The sequence below is a fragment of the Trachurus japonicus genome, chromosome 7 (assembly GCF_045865225.1).
Source record: "Trachurus japonicus isolate A0001 chromosome 7, Traja_1.0".
NCBI classification, from domain to species: Eukaryota; Metazoa; Chordata; class Actinopteri; order Carangiformes; family Carangidae; genus Trachurus; species Trachurus japonicus.
The window spans coordinates 3,936,655-3,956,697 of NC_140913.1; the positions used below are offsets into that span (position 1 = coordinate 3,936,655).

General features: G+C 45.0%; 1 protein-coding gene across 6 annotated transcripts in view; it reads right to left on the minus strand.

The window, feature by feature from the left end:
• LOC146984030 (IQ motif and SEC7 domain-containing protein 1-like) overlaps positions 1 to 20,043 on the minus strand; it is a 229,221-nt gene that overhangs the window by 13,092 nt on the left and 196,086 nt on the right. For all 6 annotated transcript variants that reach the window (XM_085780855.1, XM_085780854.1, XM_085780858.1 and 3 more), the window contains 6 exons: positions 16,567 to 16,725; positions 13,875 to 13,997; positions 13,630 to 13,796; positions 12,360 to 12,499; positions 9,728 to 9,853; positions 7,978 to 8,077 (listed from right to left, as the gene is read on the minus strand). In XM_085780855.1, coding sequence (XP_085636981.1) covers positions 7,978 to 8,077; positions 9,728 to 9,853; positions 12,360 to 12,499; positions 13,630 to 13,796; positions 13,875 to 13,997; positions 16,567 to 16,725 — 815 coding nt within the window. The remainder of the gene's footprint in view (positions 1 to 7,977; positions 8,078 to 9,727; positions 9,854 to 12,359; positions 12,500 to 13,629; positions 13,797 to 13,874; positions 13,998 to 16,566; positions 16,726 to 20,043) is intronic.

Below are 20,043 nucleotides of genomic sequence, written 5' to 3' on the forward strand. Positions count from 1 at the left end.
TGTGCGTACAATTTTTTTCATAGGTGGAAAAAAAAAGAAGCAATTTTGTTTATTTTGAGCGGGTGTGATAAAGACGCTTGTTGTTTGTAACAGGCTAAACGTGCTGAGTTCATTGATTGTTAAACCAATCAGTGGAAGCCTAACGTAAAAGCCAGTGATTGTCGTTTACATCATGTCATCTGTCTCTTTTTGATTTCTGGCGCCTATTTACACTACCGCTATGTGATGATTACGCCTGGTCCAGTATAGAAATGTCAAAAAGACAGTTGAGCCTTTTCCAGGCATTTAAAAAAAAAAAAGAGAGATCCAAACCCACCATCACAAACACGCAGCAGAGCAGCGATAATGAAGGTCTCTCCTCTCTAGCTCCAAACTCACTCGTCTGCACCGCGATTATGGACTCATAAGCGCCGATTCCAGGTTGAGCCCCCACTGGGGGAGCCTCGGCCCATCAGCTGTGTGTCTGTGGGTATGTGTAGCCCGTATGTGTGTAGCCTGTGTGTGTTAATCTCTCACGCGCTCTGTTAAGATGAATCAACACAAACCGCTGCAGAGCGCGAGCCTGGCACAGAGGTGCGCGCTCTGGCGCATCTGGCACAGTCGGTTAACGGCACCGAAAGGAAACTGGCTCCGCTCCGCGGCTATTTCGCGTCCGACGTCTATGTTAAGCACATGTTGTTATTGATATTGTAGCGTCCGACCCGACGTAACTACAACAACATAACACAAACTTATCTGACAGCTCTCACTTCTTCCTCTGCTCCTCCTCACTCACCTACACACACTGTCTTCCTCACACTCACCCCGGCCCCTCAGCTTCTCATCCAACCATACCCTACCTGCCCGTACACATTCACAGTCAGTCAGGAATCACACAACTTAAACATCACAACAACATTACTGCGGGGTCGCAACAATATTTTCAGTTGTGCAGTATATTATGACAAGTCCCATTGCTACGTGGCATGATGGGCACAGCGACCCTCCCCCCCCCCCCCGAAAAAAAAATTGTTGCAGCCTATTTGCCGTTTCTGTGCGTACATTGAAATTGAATCCTGGCGGCGCCACTGTCTCCAATTTACAATGCTGCCCTTCCATCCCTTCCCAGGAGATTCAACAATCTAGCCTCAAAGAACAACCACTGTTCACAAGTGGTAAGTGCCTCCAACGACTGTCGTTATAACAACATAAGGCACTAACGAAGTCGAAACCACTTTCCATCAAAGACAGTCATTTAAACGACTGTCGTTGGCACTTGGAGCACAAAAGGGAACCAGTGACATCATCACCCTTGTGAACGCCCACACAAGAGGTTAAATAGTGAGTCTCCACACCAGATAGTTGGACCAGTCCCAGCCTGGTCAGATGCTACATGAACTGATGAAGCCTCTTGGATGAGAGGTGAAACGTCTTCCTAGACAAATAACTAAGTCCAGTTGCTTTCCATTTAACCTCCTTTGAAATACTATGACCTGGGCAAATGAGAATATGCACCGGCCCATTGGTGTACTAAAATAAACAAACATTGTTTTGTGATGATGTTTACATTTTCTTAATTTGGACATTTTCTTGCTGTCCCAAATTACCAATAGTGGTATGGTAATTTGGGACAGCATGTTCAGGTTATTTGGGACAGTGTTTCTGGGTTTATATTGAAATATTTCAATAGTGTAGTCATATCTTACATGCTTAAAAGTAAGAAATTCTTACACATACTGTATAGGGAAAACAGGTACCTTTGTACATTTCAGAATATCAAATCAGCGGTTAATATAGGTAGAATATGACCTATAATAGGTCCGATTGTGTTATCTCTTATTATGTTATGAGTTATCTTTATTTTATATATTTATATTTAACGGCCGTCCGGAGCTGTGGCCGTAAGGTCTCCGGTGCTTGTCGTGGCGGTAATCCCCGAACCCGGTGGTGGACACCAGAAGTAAGGGATGCCGTCAAGCTGAAGAAGGAGTCCTACCGAGCCTGGCTAGCTCGGGGGACTCCCGAGGCAGCTGACGGGTACCGGCAGGCCAAGCGGACGGCAGCCCGGGCGGTCGCGGAAGCAAAAACTCGGGTCTGGGAAAAGTTCGGGGAGGCCATGGAGGAGGACTACCGGTCGGCCTCGAGGAAATTCTGGCAAACCATCCGACGCCTCAGGAGGGGGAAGCAGTGCTCCGCCAACACTGTTTACAGTGGAGGAGGGGAGCTGTTGACCTCGACTGGGGATATCGTCGGACGGTGGAAGGAATACTTCGAGGATCTCCTCAATCCCACTGACACGCCTTCCGTCGAGGAAGCAGAGGCTGAGGATTCAGAGGTTGATTCATTCATCACCCAAGCTGAAGTCACTGAGGTAGTCCGGAAGCTCCTCGGTGGCAAGGCACCGGGGGTGGATGAGATCCGCCCTGAGTACCTCAAGTCTCTGGATGTTGCGGGGCTGTCGTGGCTGACACGCCTCTGCAGCATCGCATGGCAGTCGGGGACAGTGCCTCTGGACTGGCAGACCGGGGTGGTGGTCCCTCTCTTCAAAAAGGGGGACCGGAGGGTGTGTTCCAACTACCGGGGGATCACACTCCTCAGCCTCCCGGGGAAAGTCTATTCCAGGGTGCTGGAGAGGAGAATTCGGCCGATAGTCGAACCTCGGATTCAGGAGGAACAATGCGGTTTTCGTCCTGGCCGTGGAACGCTGGACCAGCTCTACACCCTCCGCAGGGTGCTCGAGGGTGCATGGGAGTTTGCCCAACCAGTCCACATGTGTTTTGTGGACTTGGAGAAAGCTTTCGACCGTGTCCCACGTGGCATCCTGTGGGAGGTGCTCCGAGAGTATGGGGTCGGAGGCCCTCTGCTGAGGGCTGTACGGTCCCTGTATGACCGGAGCAGGAGCTTGGTTCGCATTGCCGGCAGTAAGTCAGACCTGTTCCCGGTGCGTGTTGGACTCCGGCAGGGCTGCCCTTTGTCACCGGTTCTGTTCATTATTTATATGGACAGAATTTCTAGGCGCAGCCAAGGGCCGGAGGGGGTACGGTTCGGGAGCCACTTGATTTCATCTCTGCTTTTTGCAGATGATGTGGTCTTGTTGGCTCCCTCGAGCCAGGACCTTCAGCATGCACTGGGGCGGTTTGCAGCCGAGTGTGAAGCAGCTGGGATGAGAATCAGCACCTCTAAGTCCGAGGCCATGGTTCTCGACCGGAAAAAGGTGGCTTGCACCCTCCAGGTCGGGGGAGAGTTCCTGCCTCAGGTGGAGGAGTTTAAGTATCTTGGGGTCTTGTTCACGAGTGAGGGGAGAACGGAGCGCGAGATCGACAGGCGGATCGGTGCGGCGGCCGCAGTAATGCGGTCATTGTATCGGTCCGTCGTGGTGAAGAAGGAGCTGAGCCGAAAGGCAAAGCTCTCGATTTACCGGTCGATCTACGTTCCCACCCTCACCTATGGTCATGAACTCTGGGTCATGACCGAAAGAACGGGATCCCGGATACAAGCGGCCGAAATGAGTTTCCTCCGCAGGGTGGCGGGGCGCTCCCTTAGAGATAGGGTGAGGAGCTCTGTCACCCGGGAGGAGCTCGGAGTAGAGCCGCTGCTCCTCCACATCGAGAGGAGCCAGCTGAGGTGGCTCGGGCACCTGTATAGGATGCCCCCTGGACGCCTCCCTCGCGAGGTGTTCCGGGCATGCCCCACCGGGAGGAGGCCCCGGGGAAGACCCAGGACACGCTGGAGTGACTACGTCACTCGGCTGGCCTGGGAACGCCTTGGGGTCCCCCCGGAAGAGCTGGAGGAAGTGTCCGGGGAGAGGGAAGTCTGGGGATCCCTGCTCCGACTGCTGCCCCCGCGACCCGGACTCGGATAAGCGGATGAAAATGGATGGATGGATGGATGGATATATTTAACAAAATATGAAAAAAAATAAAGTATTTTAAAAAACACGCTTGCTTCTCCTGAGGTCAATAGTCTGCTCACAATATGTGTTAGGCTATTAAATTTGCTGTTTATTGAAATAATTGGTATATTGTAACCAAATCACAAGAATATAAACAATACACAACATAAACATAATAGGCTATAGGCCTAATATACATAATTAAGTAATATATTCATGTCTTTTTTTTAATGTAATTGTAGCTCCATGCAATATCCCATACCACAAGCCTGTGTCCCAAAATACCAAACCTACTGTCCCAATTTACCAAACAAGTTGCGAAAAAACTGTTTTGTGTCAAAACCTTTAAAAAAGAGTGTTGTGCTCTCAGCCGTGTGTCAATAAACCATCTTTGCTCTATAACATGTAAAATGGGAACATGAAAGGAATGTTCTAAAAGCAACTCCAGTAAATAATCACCAATCAGAATATTGTCTAATTCAGAATAAGGTCAATAGTTTCTCCAGGGGTAGAAATGTAGTTTGTTCAAACTACTGCCAGACTGAACTACATGTAGTTTTACAAGCTGGAAAGTAGCTTGTCCAACACTGATGGTCAGACATCAACCCCCCCCCCCACCCCCCCCACCCCACCCCACCCTTGGTGGAAAGAGGACTCTGAATCCAGCTTCAGAGCTCCTGATGATGGTTCTTTAAGAAATGTGCCGTAACCATGATGTGTGACATCCATGTTGAGGAGGTGCACTGACATCTGTTGGTCTCCGAGGGGTTAACACGAGAGCGTCCTGTCACGTCAGCCATCATCTTGTGTCTGGTTCAGATTGCATTATCCAGCCTTTTTTAAAATGGAGGAGATGTGATTTTGGAGCTGAACTCTTCAGAGTGAGGCATCATCCTGTTAACAGGTGCTGAGGCAGATTTGAAACACCACCAACTCCAATCTGCTGCAGAGAACTGAGAGCCAATTCATCTCTGCTACACACACACACACACACACGCACACAACTCTGCATATAATCGTGCTAACATTATTATTAAAAAATGTGTCGGATGAATGAATCATGTTTTAAGGAGTGCAGCTAAGCAGCCCTGCTCTCAGACTGACAGACGTATATTGAGGAAATCCTGTGATGTGTTTCCACTGTTTGTTGGAAACAGGCTGTTGGTGTTTTTGGTGGTGAACCAACTCCACTTCTGTAGACGCTGCCTTACATTTAAAGAAAACGCTGGCAGACGGAGTGTAATTTCTGTAACTGGAGAGGAAAGTGATGCGTTTTGCCAAATGATTATTAACAGATTGTTGAGGACATTTCCAACTGGGACGGAGTCTCCAATTTTGGTCCCAGGTGCAGATTTCAAGCTGAATTCAATGTCATGACCAAGTTTAAGATCTCACAGCTTCTGGACTCAACATTATCCTGCTGCTATACCTGGACATGTATTTTTACCCCTGCTGAAAATAATGCAATCCAAGTATTAATTTGAATTTCTGAAGTCCAATTGTCTTAAGAAATGTCTTCAGAACTGCTTAAATAGTGTACAAAGCAAAAAAATCATTTACTTCCTGGTAACATTCAAAACTTCTTCACAGACCGAGACGATGGATATACTGTAACTTTAGAGGAAAATATAATTTCAAGAAAGGCTATGTCCGTACTAATTTGAAGAGGATGTGAATTTCAGTTTGTGGAATGACTTTGTGGAACAGTGTGAATAATGAAATCAAAGGAAGCAGAACTATTACACAGTTAAAGAAAATGTAAAAAAACAACAACAACAAACAAACAAAAAAACAACTAAACTTAAAGGAATAGTTCACCAAAAAATGAAATTCATGATGAATACTCCGGAGTAGTTTTTTATTCCTCAAAGTGCATCTGGAGACCCGGGAGGCCGGTTCGTAGTCCAACGAAAACTTTATATGAGAGTAATAGGGCCCAACACAAAAACATCCTTAAAACTACACAACAACCATTTAATATTCCTCCACACTGCTCATCCACTGCAATCCAAGTGTCCTGAAGGGAGATAGTCCAGAGTTTACCCGAAACGACGTCATTTAGGACATTTTTACAGCCTAAACAGTCCTGTATTGAATTTGCCTCGGGCGTGCTCTTGTGTTCACGCGATACACGTGTGCATCCTGCCATATGCAAACAGGTCCATAAAACTACACAAAAACCTTGAAATATTCTTCCACACTGCTCGTCTGCAGCAATCCAAGTGTCCTGAAGGGATGTAGTCCAGAGTTTACCCGAAACGACGTCATTTAGGCAAGTCCGGTCACTTCCGCGTGTGTCGCGTGAACACAAGCGCGTGCACCAGGCAAATTCAATACAGGACTGTTTAGGCTGTAAAAATGTCCTAAATGACGTTGTTTCAAGTAAACTCTGGACTATCTCCCTTCAGGAAACTTGGATTGCAGTGGATGAGCAGTGTGGAGGAATATTACAGGGTTTTTGTGTAGTTTTATGATGAAGATGAAATGATCTCCTAAAGGCATAAAGTTACAGATGATACATTCCCTTTACATTTTAAACAATATATTACAGGGTTTCCGCTACATGCATTTTTTCGTGGCGGCCCGCCATGACTAAATTATTGCTGCTACTGCTCCAGTATTGGGGCAGACGCACAATAATAATCTACCAGTTACTATTACTTTGCACTACACGGTTACAGCTCTACTTGGCTCTACTTGGTTCAGGTCCTTTTCCATCACAGCTGAGTTCGTCATAGTTCCTCCTCAGTGTGGGCGGGGTCGTCATATCACGGCGGCTACGGCCACATGGTCTCGCTCTCTTTTTTTCTCTCCTCTCGTCAGCTCCAAACTCACTCGTCTGCACCTCGATTACAGACCACAGCGTTGTTTTCCACACAGCAGTCAATTAACTCGTGTAAAAGAATAACAACAGTCTCAAACAGATCAGTGGTCGCTGTTGCCGGTGTGTTTTTTAAATTAGCGTGTTTGATTCTCGTGTCAGATGTCGCACTGGAGTGCAAGTGGAAAAGCAAAAAAAAATATATATATATATAAATATATATATATATATACACAGTATATATTCATCTTTTACGTTTTCTTTTACGTTTTCAAAATGACAGAAAAGGAAAAGGACCAAGTCTCCTGGGTTTCTCATTCTTTTGCAGGCTGCTGCTTTGTTTCCCTTTTTCACTCTAAAACTGTAGAAAACTAAAATAACACACTGATAATGCTTAAAATATGGCAACAGAGTGTTTTGACCAGGGGTGCCCAAAGTTTTGCATGCTACCGTTCATATCTTACTGCAACCTGTGAATGAAGGAACTGATTTTGTGCATGCGTATGGATCTGAGTCTGAATGTGTTTGATATAATGTGTCTGATATGACTTGTACAGCACTTTGGTCAACAATGGTTGTTTTTAAATGTGCTATATAAATAAACTTGAACTGAACTGAACTGAACTGAACTGATTGATTGGTGCAGTCAGATATGAATAGTTACAAGACATAATATCCTCACGTAGCAGGTCGACAGTTCTGCGTCCAGACTGAAATAACACCTGTTCACCTGAATCAGAGGTTCATGTTCCTCACAGAGTGAAATACAACTTACATCTAATCTAGTTCATTGGGAACACTGTCATTCCTTTCCAAACAACATTTAAACCAGAAACCTTTTTGCATTACACTAAACTGCAGTTATGATAAAAAACCTGCTGTGGGTTTGTAACTTGTCTAACACAGCGAATTAGACAAAGCTGATCAGATGATCAGAGTGGAGGCTGAACACCAGACATACACGGCCCCGGGCACAGATGAGTGTACAGACATTAGTCTGTATGGATTTGCCTCAGTGTGTGTGAGTGCGGCGAGAAGATCTTTGTGTCTGTGTGTGTGTGTGCGTCTTCAGCTGATCTGCTCACTGTGGGGTAAAATTAGAGAGTTGAGCAAGAAAAGAAACAGAGATATAAAAAATAAAAAGAGGGGAGGCTGAGACAGATGGAGAGAGCAGATGGACGAGAGGGGAGGAGTGTGGCAGGAGAGAGAGAGGGAGAGAAGGGGGAGGTTGGGGTGTATGTGTGTGTGTGTGTGTGTGTGTGTGTGTGTGTGTGTGTTTACTTACAGGTGTTCTGGAAGGTGTGGACCTGCATGTCCACCAGAGGAAACGATTGTCTGAAACTGTAGGTAACCGAGGTCTTCTTCTTTTGGAAGATCTTCGTCACCTGAGGAGGAGGAGGAGGAGGAGGAGGAGGAGGAGGAGGAGGGGGAGGAGGGGGAGGGGGAGGGGGTGAGGAGAGATATGTAAGGAAAAGGAGTAAAGATAAGGACAGGAGGAGAGAGAAGAAGAGGTCATAGGTGAGGAGAAAACAGGAAAACAGAAGATGAGGGGAGGAAACAGCAAAAAAGACAAATGAGGAGGAGGAGTGTTTGATTCTGCTAATCTTCTTCATTTGTTTCTTTCTTTCATTTGCAGGTGACACTTTTTTTTCTCTCTGAATCCCTCGGTGCTTATTTTAATCTCTTCTCCACTAACTGCACACGCTTCTCGCTGCTTGTTTTTGTCACATTATAAATAATGATGTGACTGAATTAGAAGAGAATCACAGTCGGAGCCATGTGAACATTTACTCACCACCAGCTTTACATCACTCACTTACACTAAAACGTCCTTCACAGTTTGTTTAATCATGCTGAGTCTTTTTTTGGAGCTGATCAACACAGGGCTCATGTTTGTTTGTTTTTTACCTTAATGTGACCGTTGACATTTCCCCTTCTTTAAAGGGATAGTTCAACATTTTGGCAAATTGGCCCATTGCCATAATCCCTATAGTCATAGCAGTAGATTTGTTACCTGTATTTGTTGGTGCAAGCTGTTTTTAGAACAGCAGAGCAGAGCCGTGAGCTGCTCAGAGCTACGCTACAGAGGCTCATGGGATTTCTTGGTTTCCCTCATCAAACTCATCAAATACACAATCCAACAACTCCAAAACGCCCTGGTGGACAAGTTGTGAGCTGCACATTCACCACGCTATGAGATAATAACACAACGTTACCAGATAGAGTTGTTTTAGAGGTAAATTCATGCAAAACCGCTGATGTGCGTTACGTTCAGGGACAGTTTTTCAGCAAGCAGTCTCTGTATTTCCCTCTAAAACAACTCTGTGTGGTAACGTTGTGTTATTATCTGATAGCGTGGTGAATGTGCAGCTCACAACTTGTCCACCAGAGCGTTTTGGAGTTGTTGGATTGTGTATTTGATGAGTTTAATGAGGGAAACCAAGAAATCCCATTAGCCTCCGTAGCGTAGCTCTGAGCAGCTCACGGCTCTGCTCCGCCGTTCTAAAAACAGCTTGCACCGACAAATACAGGTAACAAACCTACTGCTAAGACTAAATGGGCCAATTTGCCAAAATGTTGAACTATCCCTTTAAATTTAGTTTGGAATGTTTAAACACTCAGCTTTACAATGGTGTTATAGGAGTAACAAGGTTTCCCTTTATTTTCTATTAGGAGGTAAGAATTTGATGTGATGGAGTTCACCATTTGAAAGAAGCAGGGCATGATGGGAGAAAGAAGGGCTCGCTTTATCTCCCAATGTGAGACACTCCTATGGCTCCGCATGACTGACAATAGTTCACTAACAATAACACATACACACATACAAAAGGGACAATGGGTGTGTGTGAGACAGATAATTGTAAAACCTTCTGTTTCACTGCCGATTCACCTACAGTACACACACACACAGACACACACACAGACACACACACACACACACACACACACACACACACACACACACACACACAGACACAGACACACACAGACACACACACACACACACACACACACACAGACAGTGTGGTGAGTACCATCAGCAGGTCGTTGAACAGGAAGACTTCTCTCTGGTGGACGCCGCTCCTCTGAGCTCGGTTCGGATCCGGAACCTCAAACAGCTGACAGCAGCAAACTAGTCTGCGATGAGGCAGGGACAGCACCTGTAACACACACACACACACACACACACACACACACACACACACACACACACACACACACACACACACACACACACACACACAGAGTTAGTCTGCAGGTTCATCTACAAATAAAAACAGATCATTAAAATAGAAATAATACCTCAAGCCAGAAACAACAAAACTAAGACAAACCTTTTAACACCTCAGATTACCAGTAGATTAATAAGTGTTTAATCTTTAAAAAGTCTTTCTGGAGCAGTGGGTTGAGCAGGCAGAGGCTGCAGTCCTCACTGCAGTAGGCCTTGGTTCGAATCCCGCATTGGGTGGCTCTTTACTGCATGTCATTCCCCCTCTCTCTGCCTCCCCATTTCCTGTCTCTCTCGACTGTTCTATCTAATAAAGGGGCAAAAAGCCCCAAAATATACTTAAAAAAGTCTTTCTAAGACCCTTTCTCTTTCTGAGTTTTATTATATTTTTAGTAATAATTATTTTGCAGTGCAATATAAACACATTCAAACAACATTTCATTTACATAAGAAACATGGAAGGAGGAGTAACCCAAATGAAAGAGGATTACTCCACAGAGCCTCATTTCACATTACATTTAGGGAGAGGTCAGAGGTCAGAGGTCCTTCTTGCCCCTGGTGACTACAGCAGGCAGGTAGAAGGGTATCTCTGTTTTGTGTGATCTTGATATTGCTGCAGATGAATCTCACTTCCTGTTTCAGTGAACTGAGGAAAACCCTGTCTGAGAAAGTTCAGGCAAAGAATCCCGACTTATTTTGAATGTCTGAGTGTTATTCTGTATGTTGAGTTGGTTGTTCAAGGAGGAGATCTGTCCTAGCTAGATTTATTGAAAAAGCATGGACACTGACAGAAAACACTGTATCCTACATAAGAATACACTTCACTGTTATTGTTTTGTATGTTTTGGAAAATCTGCTTGTATACTTCTGTATAAATTCTGGTATGGACATCCTGTATTAACTCATTGAGTGTCAACCACATAATTTTACGTTTTTCGTTCCCATGCGTTGAGTGCCAATAACGTAATTTTACATTTTTTGCTTTTTTTTTAAATCATGAAAATAGACACTTTAAAGCAGAAGTAAGAGGAATGTTTGTGTTAATCTAAGTCTTAAATAGTTGTATCTTCCGACAGCAATCACTTCTATAGAGTGTTTGGTCTGAAACACGGGTCTGTCAGTCACTCTGCTCTGCTGGAAGCCGAGGAGAAAACTTTCCTTGTATCCTACAACCTTTATCCAATGAGGAGAGAGAACGGCATAAAGGGGCGGTCCTCTCTGTGTGTGCAGCCAAGGGATGCGCGTGAATGTGGTGACGTAGGGACGAGGGCGGGGACTGCTAACTCCATCTGCTGACAGAACCACCGGATCGCTTACTTCTGCTTTAACACACCTTATGTGTAAATTTGGGGACTCTACGACGAGCAGAACTGAAATAGATGACGATCAAAGTCTCATGACAGCTCATGATCTGGAAGTTTTTATCATAACTCAGCTTTTGCAAACGGAGTTCTGCATGTGGATGCAGCAGCTGCTCCGCTCTCACCCGCGAGGCTGCAGCAGCTGGGAGCTGAACCAGGAAGCTCTCAGCCGACAGTCCCGCCCGGTCTTCATCTGGAGCAACACCGTGTCCTCCCCAAAGTCCTCCCGTGGAAAAATGTGATGATCCCTCGGTCAAAGCAGACCGCCGGCACCACCGACCCGTACCACAGAAGGACCGCGACCACCGGTGGGACCGGTGTTCCAGACCTGCTGTGGCCCAGAGACCATCACATTCCGCGGTGAGAGGCTGTGACACGGCACGGTGCGTCTGTGTTATTGTTGTTTAGTGGCGCCCCCCCCGCCCCCGATGGTGGTTTTGTGAATACAACAACAATTGTTGTATATATTTATCTTACACGAGCCCTTTGATCCAGAAATGCGAGTGTCAGAAGAGCGACAGGCACAAACAGAGCACCTTTCAGAAAAGACGCTGTATCTCCTTTTCTAGAAAAAAAGGAGATACAGCCAGGTTTAGCTTGACTTTTCTCAGGAACGGAGGCTCGTAGAAACAAACGATTTGTGGCCATTTGAAGCATAAAGTTTCACCTTTCAAATGTGTTGGTGGCAATAATATAGAATACACTGTGGCTCTACAAAAATCGTCAAAAATGGTCTAAATTGCCGGTACACTTGACTAAAACTTTGGAAAAGAGCGCGGCACTCAATGAGTTAAGATGTCTATTTGACTGATGTGATATTGAAAATATGATCTGTTTTTCTCTTTTCGATGTAAGGTTCTTCGGACCCCAGGAAGACTAGCTTGTGCCATTGGCATCAGCTAGTGGGGATCCTTTTAAATAAATAAATAAATGAATCCTTATGAGAAGCCTTTTTAGCCATCTTGGAATGTGTGTATTTGTTTAGCGTCTATAGTAAGAACATGTGTTCTGGTACAACACGACACTTAGCTAAACAAATCAATCAGCTGATCCATGTCTGATGTCAGAGGCTCTTACAGGCTTCTTGCCGACCACCATCCTCTCCACTGCTTGGACCTGGGACACGTGGTCATCATTGGTCCTCAGCTCCCATTTCTGGATCCTTCCATAGATGGCCACCAGCAGGTCCCTGGGGATGTCCTGCCCGTTGTCAACACCTGACGGGGACACACAGGTCAGCTCCGGCGGTCACATAGGAAACGCATCCATCACATTCAGATTGGACAACTGTACTCCAATGACATCGTCTTCCTCAATAAACTTGAATACATCCACAGCTCCACCCCCCGTCCTCCAAAACCTGCACTGGCCCCCCCATCACATACCGCATTAGGGCTGCAACCAGCGATTATTTTCATTATTGATTAATCTGTCGATAAACCATTAATCAATTAGTTGTTTGGTCAATAAAATGTTAAAAAATGTTGAAAAATATCAATCACAAGACGACGTCCTCAAATTTCTTGTTTTGTTCACAAACCAAAGAGACTCAGTTTATAGTCGTAAAGGAACAAAGAAACCAGAAATATTCACATTTAAGAAGCTGAAATCAGAGAATTTGGACCCAAACAAATTATTAGATTATCAAATAGTTGATGAATAAATTAATAATAGATTATGTAAGGGATAATGTATAGTTCAGAGGTTGTTATGGAGAAATAAACCCCGACAGGTTGTACGGGGTTGTATGGATCTTACATAACAACCGAAAATTGTCAAATTGGCCGCGTGCGGTATTGCGCGGGATGAAATTAGCAATGAGCGGGGTTCACCTGGTATGACCAACATCCAGGTCAGAGGTCAGTAGGTCAACCTACAGACCCCGGATGTTGATAACAGCTAACCCCAGACTCAGAGGGGAATAGCACTAGCGTATCATAACAAAATATTGGTGAAATGAACGAGTTTCACGGCAGATAATGTGTTATTTAGAGGCTGAATTGCGCTGCCCTGTAGACTCGCATTATACGGATATACACGGCTCTCGGCTGGAGCTAATTTTGTCGGAACGACTTGTAATGACACCAAAGTTATCTGGGTGAGTAAATGATCATATTTTATGCTAGAAATAAGGTCCAGATCGAAAAAAGTGTAATTATCCTTTAAGGTCTTGAGATGTAGTTTGACTGTGTTTTGGCTGCAGATCAGCTCCTCTGTCTGCTCTGAGCTCTGACTGCTATTAGGAATGACAACGGCCTCAAGCATCTCTGCTCTTTCCCGGTAAACTTGTGTTTCTAAAGTCTTCCAGACCTGCGTTAGGTACCACAGACCGTCACCGTCCACTGACCTCGCAGGTTCTTGATGAAGTCCTCCAGCTTCATCTTCCTCTCCGGCTTGACGTTGGGGCTGTACATGTCCGTGTTCAGGAGGATGATGGCGAACGCCAGGATGAAGATGGTGTCTGGATTCTGGAACTGCCGGATCAGCACTGGGTTGCACACACAGTACCGCTGACTGCAGAGAGAGAGAGAAGAGATGAATAAACTGATTGGATCTTCTCTTCCCGTCCAAACCTGCGGTGCGCCTCGTTACCTGAACGCCTCCACCAGTCGCTCCACCCGCTGAGCTTCACCTTGGACTTTAATCTGAGCCTGGAACTTCCTCAGAGCGTCGTCAAGATCCATCCCAGAGAAATCCATTTCATCCAGGACACAGCTGCAGGAAACATTACCATCATTCTATAAATGAAGAGGTCAGTATGCCTCACATGTTTCTGCTGTCAGGCTCAGTTGTACACCACCCGTCAAACATTTGGACACACCTTTTCATTACTATTATTACTTTCTAGAGTCATACAGAAGATATTTTAAAACTATTAAAGCTTCAGTTGGTACCAATTATTCAGTCATATTTGCTGGAACTGACACTATATTCTGATGGTCAGACATTAAATGAGTAATTTAGGACCAAATCCAACTCCTCTGGCTCCACCTACAGCCTGGATTCTCCACCAGTCAGGTAGAGGGAGCAGGAGGAGCAGCCAATCACAGCTCGTACACGTCGTAGTCAGCTGACGAAAGTGAAAGTAAAGTCTGAGACTTGGTCGGACATTTCAAGATGATACACACAGCCAGCTCCCTCTTTTCACCTCTGTCAACCCCCCTCCCCCCCTACACACACAAGAAGAGTGTGTTTCATGGTGAGAGAAGTGAGATCGTTTTAGAGTCTCCGGTTGCTATGGATACGGTACGTCTTCTGCGGGTGCGTTTATGGCTACTTGGCAGAGGTTCATAAAGGGACCTGACGCTGTATTGTCTTGACCAAGTCGTGGAGTTTACTTTAACTTTAGTCAACTTACCAACTGGAGCTTTAAAGGCCCAGTATGTAACTTATTTGGCTAAAAATCAAATCTGTCTTTCATAAATCCGTATTTCACTGAAGTGGAATCACACCCGCATACAAATGAAAGCTTTCTGGTACCTTAGAATGAGTTGTTACAAGTCGTTACAAATATACAAGGGGGCGACGCACCGAACCGAGGCGGCCATGTTGCATCGCCATTTTTTACGTTGAGTGGCAGCGTGACCGTAGGTAACCATAGAAACTCAGCGGAGCTGTGGGCTCGACCTGTTAAAACTGTCACCACTGTGTAGTGTGAGGAAGGACGGAGGCACTGGTGTTGCATTCAGGTGCAGTCAGGCAGACGGCCGTCGGCAAACCAACCGGATGTCATTTTACTGGACGAGAGAAAGAATGTTAAACATGGGTCAGGTAAACAATATGACATCACCATGACAACATATTGTTTTTTTGGGGGGCGTTTTTTGCCTTTATTTGATAGCACAGTAGAGATAGACAGGAAAGGGGGAGTCAGAGAGAGGGGGAATGACACGCAGGAAAGGTCTGCCTGATGTGGGATTTGAACCGGAGACGCCTGCGTTGAGGACTGTAGCCTCTACATGGGGCGGCCGCCTTAACCACTGCGCCACACACCGCCCCATGACAACATGTTGTCAGGCCTGTATTGTTTTGCCTCGTGCTGGCGGACCACTTGTTTACATAGACGCTTGTTTATCCTGTTACATGCAGCGTCTGTTGTCTGTCTGACGTCTGCCCCATTTCACCTGAATGCAACATCAACAATACGTTCAGATATGCAACCGCACCGCTAGATGGGGGGAATTTCTACATACTATATGGAATTATGAAGTAAACACAAAAGCGTTAAACCAACACATTTCAACCTTCATCTAATATTTCCAGAACTTTTGTGATGGTACATCAACTTACAACAGGTTGAATGACACTCTGTAATGGCCTGAGGGGGTCTGTATCATTATGGTCTGTATCACCTTCACTGGCACTAAACAGCTTTGAGGTGGATGGTAGGAACCCCTCCACATAAAAAACTACAAATGTGCTGACTGCTTTAGGGTATACGTCACTTCCCCCTTTCCCCATTCGTTAAAACACGGAAGTCGAGGCGAACGCTCATGTGGGATTACCGCTATTATGGCAGAAGCAGCAAGAAAACCAAAGAAATGACAAGTTTTGTCTGAGGAGACTAAAAAAACAAAAGAGGGCAAATTCCACTGGATGCGGAATGGCTGCGTGGCTGCCCATGGTTATAGATGATATGTGAACCCTATGTTGCGGTAAAAAAAAAGAGAAAAAAAAAGACTTGACTGATTGATTTGGTGGAAACACAGCTTTACAGGCAGGGGCGGGGGCTGTGGGGGTAGACTTTAGACTTTACAGGCCAGGTTGGACCACAGAGTGAAGGCAAAACAGCCAACAAGTGCTCAGCACCTCTGGGAACTCCTTCAAGACTGTTGGAAAACCGTTTCAGGTGGCAACCTCATGAAGCAGAATAGAAGAGAAAGAAGTGTGCAAAAAATTTGCCATTAAAGCAAAACGTGGCTATGAAAAATCTAAAATAGAAAACATGAACAAATGTTAAACTTTGTTCAACACTTTTTTGTTTACTACATTCATTATGTGTTCCCTTATAGTTTTAATGTCTTCAGTTTGAATTTACAATGTAGAAAAAAAAAAAATAAGACTAACTATTAAATGAGAAGGTGTGTCCAAACTTTTGACTAGTGGTGTATCTTATAAAAATATTCGATAAATTCAGATGACACAAGCTAGAGTCAAATACACTGAATCATTAACCTGAACTTATTCCACTGTCCCTCATTTTACAGTACAAACAACATAGACATTGACTTGACTTTTCTCTGGTGCTGAATTCACGTGTGTATTCCTAAGTCTTTGTACTTACTCCAGGACGTCCTTGTTGAACTGCTGCCGGTTGCCCAGGAACTCTCCGATCATCTGCCTGCTCAGTCCTTTCCTCTCCAGGATGAACCTGGCGATGCCCACCGGCGTGTCCGACACAAAGCCCCTCTCAATCAGGTACTGGATCCCCTTCTCTGGCTTCCTGTGGCCAAGAGGAGTCATGAACTTTAGCTGTTTTTTTTTTCTTTTCTTTTTTTGAGTTTCAACTTCAGTTTTCTTGTTTGTTAATTACAGGTAATGAACCAACTCCTACGACTATAGGGATTATAGCAATGGGCAAATTTGCCAAAATGTTGAACTATCCCTTTAACTATTCAGCCATTAGGTTTCCCCAAGGTCAGGATTATTCATTTTCTCTGGGGTTTCAATTTTGTGCAGCATTCTGGGGACTCATGGGACTTGGGAAAACTGTCATATTGCGCTTTTTGCCTTTTTTTTTTTTTCAGAACTTCATTGAAGAAAAGAGAGAGCAGATGACGTGTACAAAGGGCCACAGTGCCTATTTAGCACCGGTGCTAAATCCACTGAGTGAAACTTAAGTGTGCAGATATGAGTTTGTCTGGGCTTCTTGGAGTTTGGTTTGGTTTCTTTTCCCTCTTCAATAAGAAGATTGCTCAGTGTTTTTATATGTAATGTAAACTGATGTCTGAACTCCTTGGACAAAACATGTGGTAGGAATGAGACTCAACTATATTATAAGTACTTTAGGTATTTTAAATATTAAAAAACAATTATCACATGTGGCACTTTGTTTGCATGTAATCATAGCATCAGTCAGTCATAATGTCAGCTCTATCCATCTCCAACTTCTGAATCTGAGTCCTGTTGATTATACAGTTGTGCTCAAAAGTAGGGATGTCCCGATACCACTTTTTCACTTCCGATACGATACCGATATTGCAGCCTTCAATATCGGCCCGATAACGATATTGATCCGATATTAGGGGTGGTGAAAAAAAAATACAAAGGAGAGTCCTCCTGTTGCTGACTGACTGGCTGCTGCTGTCATGTTCTTCTATGGGACAGACAGTAGTGAGCTTACTTTTGAACTGTAAAATATTAAAAAATAAACCTTTTTTACAACTGTTATTGAATTACTGTATGTACATCAATGTCAAACAAAAGGCAAAATCTTCTTGCTTCAAGGTTTTATTTGTCACTCCAAATTGAAGATTATAGCCTGCCCTACAGTAAAAATGGCATACATAAAATAAAAAGAGGAGTAAAGCAATATATTAAGCAGCAATATTTAAGCATCAAAGATGTTTAATCATACCCACATAGTTTGAAACAACGTTCAAAACACACAGCCAGGGCCCTAGTTTCCTAGACCGAGCGAAGTCTAAGTGCAGCGCAGCTTCGCCACGCCAACGGGGTGTGGCCCAGGTCCATTTCGCAAGATTGGTGGGCCGCGCAGTCAGACTTAGACCAGCGCAGCCCCTCCCCTCGTCCCTCCCACCGGCGCAAACGGTGAAGAGGGAGGAGACAGGGCGGGAGGGAGACAGTAGGAGGAGAGAAAGGCGTGGAGTGGGTTTGACACAGCCGAGTCAGATCTTCACCAATCAAAGGAGCTCCTCTCCTCACCTTTAACTGCGCGGCGGGTGATGCGCGCTGCAAGTTTGTCATTTTATACTTGGACATGGACGGAGGAAACAGAGACGCCAGAGGCCGAACCTCTCCCAGGAGGAAACAGCTGTTTTGGTCCGGAGGTCCGAGCTCAGAGTGACCAATAATGAGTTTACTAATATACTTAACCAGGATTGATCTGATACACTGAGAACCCCTGCCCAATGTAAGAAAGAACAACTAATAAACTAATAAAGAAACTCACATTTATTCAAACCCTGTGTATAAGATGAGAGGTGTAGGCTACACTAATCACAACATAAACAAACACCATGAAATCAGCGTAAAGGACGCGCTCTCTCTCTCTCCCTCTCTCTCTCTCTCTCTCTCTCTGTCCTCCTCTCTCTCTCTCTCTGTCCGTCTCTTTTTTTCTCTTTTTTTTCTGTGATAGAGATGCTGAGTATACTGTAGTAGGCTATATACTGACTATCTGATACCGAGGCTGTTGTGGTGGACTAAGAGAGATGAAGATTTGTGTTTTGTTTTTCATTACGGCTGCGTGATGCGGTCGCACGCGCTTATGAATTAATAAGTAAATAAATAAATAAATAAAGGGGATCATCACAAGGGCAGAGTGGTATGGCAGCGACATGCAGTCATCCACCCTCAGTCCTGTTTGGGACATCCACAGCTGCTTTTCAGTGCCAGTTCGTCCCTGCTGTGTTAATTCAGGTGGAGTTTCCATTACGCGTGCCACAGCCTTTGATCTCTGCTTTGATCTGACGTCAGATGTGACGGGACAATCTATATAGATATAAATTCACGTGTTGATTCCGTTAGTTGCATTAAATAGTGGTTATTGTGGATATTTATTGCATTGAAATGTGTCTGGAACTGTGGAAACCTGCCTGTGAGGTCTTGGTGACGTGTGTGCACTGCAGGTCAGTCAGCCAAACTTCCACTGCACCTGCTGCGCTTCGCCCTGCGCTGAGAGTAGACCTGGTTGGAGGTGGCGAGCTTTCAGCACAACCTCGGCGGGACATTTTCGCACGAAACTTCCACTGCACCAAGCTGAATCTGTGACGCCTCCCCCTGCTGCGCGGCCACGCCTATCTCAGCGCAGCGCGATCTGCCAATCTTCCAATCTGACTTTGCGCTAGGCTGCGCTGGTCGAAACTTGCATTAGACCGGCTGCGCTACCTTGCGCCACCTGCGCTGCGCCAGCAAACTAGGGCCCCCAGTGTCACAACTAAGCATAAAGCCCGCTAGCTTAATGCTAACGTATAATGTAAGACGCCATAGACGGGCTAACAGAAATTAGCATCATTAATTTAATTCTGGCTTTAGCACTGTTAACACGGCACAACATGTGGACCAGCTGGTCTTTGACCACCGACCCCGTCGGTGGTTAATTTGAACTGTACATTTAGAGCATAATAGCGCATTTACCGTTTATTAGCGGGCTAGCCGACCTGTCCATGTACCCCTGTGTGTGTGTGTGTGTGTGTATTATGCAGCATAATAGGGTCTCTTGTTGTCATTTTCATTTGTTTTACCCTCTTATGTTATTCTTTTTATTTTATTAGGGTCCAGGCAGCACAGCTGCCAGGACACTATTGTATTCCTAGGAATTCTTCTTCTTCTTCTTCTTCTTCTTCCAAGGAAGTCATACTTCCCATGGGCGAAAACTCACCAAACTTCACAGAAACATCCACCCCCATGCCAGATTCACTCAACTCCAAGGACATGTGCCCCCCCCTCCTATAACAATAAGCGTTTAAATTTAAAAACTTTAAAAATTCCTACCAAACCAACGGTAGATGCTACAGTGTTGAAACTTCACCACAATGTAGCCTCAATACTGCTGAAACTTTTGTCCACTTAAACTTATTAC